This window comes from Puma concolor, chromosome A3 (assembly GCF_028749965.1).
Source record: "Puma concolor isolate L17-30 chromosome A3, mPumCon1.1.hap2, whole genome shotgun sequence".
Taxonomy (NCBI): Eukaryota; Metazoa; Chordata; class Mammalia; order Carnivora; family Felidae; genus Puma; species Puma concolor.
In genome coordinates this window covers 133,084,168-133,086,863 of record NC_141669.1, presented here as the reverse complement: position 1 = coordinate 133,086,863, position 2,696 = coordinate 133,084,168, and the positions used below count along the sequence as shown (strand labels likewise).

The window sequence follows — 2,696 nt, the reverse complement described above, 5'->3', positions numbered from 1 at the left end:
GGGGGGCAGAGAGAGAGGGAGACACAGAATCGAAAGGAGGCTCCAGGCCCGGAGCTGTCAGTGCAGGGCCTGACACAGGGCTCGAACTCACGAGCTGTGAGCCAAAGTCGGATGGTTAACCGACAGAAGCCCCTGCACTCTGATTTCTGCATTTGTGCTCTGTGCTATTCCACCACCCAGGAGAAGAGGGCTAGCGCTACCTTTTCTGTGCATGTGTGTTCCAGATCGTCCGCAAATACGACATCGTGGCCACGGACGACAAGCCCGTAGAGATGCTGCACCTGGGTATTCTGGTACCCAGCCGGGAGCTCCCCATAGCTTTCCGCCAGCGGTAAGAGCCTCAGGTGAGCATCCGGGGTGCTGTGGACGACCGACGAGTGAGCTGAGCTCAGAGGTCAACCACACTTGGCTTTGAATCCCTGCTCACCACTGATTTGCTGGGTGACCTTGAGTAGTTTTCGAACCTTTCCGTGTCCATTTTCTTTTCATTTGTAGAGTGGGGACCGAAATTGTATCTCACTAGAAAGTTGATATGATACTAAATACTCAACTGAGCCGAAATCCTAGCATCAACTATGTGCTCAGTAAAGACAAGCTGCCGTTATGGGTTTCGTGTGTGAATAGCAGGGGTGGACAACCTTTTTCTGTAAAGGGCCGGGTGGCAGATATTTTAGGCTTTGCAGGCCCGAGGCCTCCCCCACGTCCCCTTAACCCTCTGCCTTGTAGCTCGGAAGCAGCCTCGCAGGATTCATCAACAAACACGTGTGGCTGCTGTGTTCGTTTTCTATTGCTGCCGTTACAAATTACTAAAACAAATGAAATACAAATTGCTAACGCTTGTGTTAAATAATAAATGTATTCACTGAACAGATTTGTGGGTCAGAAATCCGACCCAGCTCTTACCAGGCTAAAGTACTAACAGGGCTATCTAGATTCCGTTCTAGAGGTTCCAGGGGAGAATCCATTCTCTTGCTAATTTGGGTTCTTGGCAGGTTATTGCTGCTGGTGGAGGGCAGCTGGTCCCAGCTCCCGAGGCACCTGCGTTCCTTGGCTCATGGCCTCTTCCTCCATTTTCAGAGCTAGTCAGAGCGGCCAAGTCCCTCTCCAGGCTTCCAGTCTCTCCTCCTTCTGTCATTCAGAATAATCTCCACCACCACCCCCTCCCCCGCAACCCCTCCCAGGGGCGCCTGGGTGGCTCAGTCGGTTAAGCCTGTCTGACTTCAGCTCAGGTCATGATCTCCCAGTTTGTGGGTTCGAGCCCCACATCGGGTTCTGTGCTGACAGCTCAGAGCCTGGGGCCCGCTCCAGATTCTGTCTCCTTCTCTCTCTGCCCCTCCCCCGTCCACACTCTGTATCTCTCTGTTTCTCAAAAATGAGTAAACATCAAAAAATTAATAAAACAAAATAATCTTCCCATCTCAAGGTCCATACACATAATCTCATCTGCAAAGTTCCTTTTGCCATGCATTCACAGGTTCTGGAGATGAGAGCATAGCCATTGTCCCAGGGCTATTATTCTGCCTACCGAGACTGTTCCAATAAAACTTTATTTATAAATACAGGTGGTATGCTTATTTGACCACAGGGCTTTGATTTCCAGACCCTGGAATGTAAGTGTATATATTTACCACCCTGTATTAAATACAGTGTAACACTTTTTCTGCATTGTACCATTCACTGCCTTTTCCAACTGTATACGTGTTCTCTTACCACCTTCACAACTGTGGCCATATGCACGTACCAGCTACTATTTATTTAATCACTACTTAATTGTTTCCTTGAAATTAACACCTAATAGTATACTTTAGCCTTATTTCCCAGGCAATAATTTCCTTGATGAAATGATAAGTGTTTCAGTTCAGTTATTTTTCCCTAATGCACAATACAATGAATTTTTAACTATTAAGGTGATACACACTGAGCTTGAAAAATCTCTACTCTCATCTTCCGGGGAAAGATGACACTTCCAAAATCAGGCTTTCTAGCATCACATGCCACTATTCAGTCTCATTCTGCCCTCTCAAAAGCCTCTCCTGGGATTTACCTAGAACTGGCTGCAATTTGCTAACTGCGAGTGAAGGGGAGTTTGCTGACAGGTGGATTATTGCGGGAAATATGCATTTGCAGATGAAATTTCCCCCCAGGTGTCTGGCATTAGACAATTGTCACATTCCGAGCATCCCAACAGAATGGAATCAAGTAGGATAACGAAGGAATTTTCGATTAATTTTGAAACGCCCAAGTCTTCAGCAAGGACAGCACGCACACTTATCATAAGAGAACCACACCTTCGACACGAGCCCCTGGCATTTTTGGTGTGAACACTTATTTTTTCGCTAATAATTCCTCTCGTTTAATTATAATCCTTTATTTTTTTTTTTAATTTTTTTTTCAACGTTTATTTATTTTTGGGACAGAGAGAGACAGAGAATGAACGGGGGAGGGGCAGAGAGAGAGGGAGACACAGAATCGGAAACAGGCTCCAGGCTCTGAGCCATCAGCCCAGAGCCTGACGCGGGGCTCGAACTCCCGGACCGCGAGATCGTGACCTGGCTGAAGTCGGACGCTTAACCGACTGCGCCACCAGGCGCCCCTAATTATAATCCTAATTATAATCCTTTAATGTATAATTGGGGGTTACTTTACTTTCCAGAATTTTTTTTTTTTTTTTTTTTACCATGACCAACAGCAGTGAT

General features: G+C 46.6%; 1 protein-coding gene across 2 annotated transcripts in view; it reads left to right on the top strand.

Annotated features, from left to right (window-relative positions):
- The window catches only part of CYP24A1 (cytochrome P450 family 24 subfamily A member 1), a 17,195-nt gene extending 16,831 nt beyond the window's left edge, over nucleotides 1–364 (top strand). For both annotated transcript variants that reach the window (XM_086702528.1, XM_086702529.1), the window contains exon 11: nucleotides 225–364. In XM_086702528.1, the coding sequence (XP_086558654.1) occupies nucleotides 225–335 (111 nt within the window). In that variant the 3' untranslated portion in view covers nucleotides 336–364. The remainder of the gene's footprint in view (nucleotides 1–224) is intronic.
- Nucleotides 365–2,696: the final 2,332 nt, after the last annotated feature.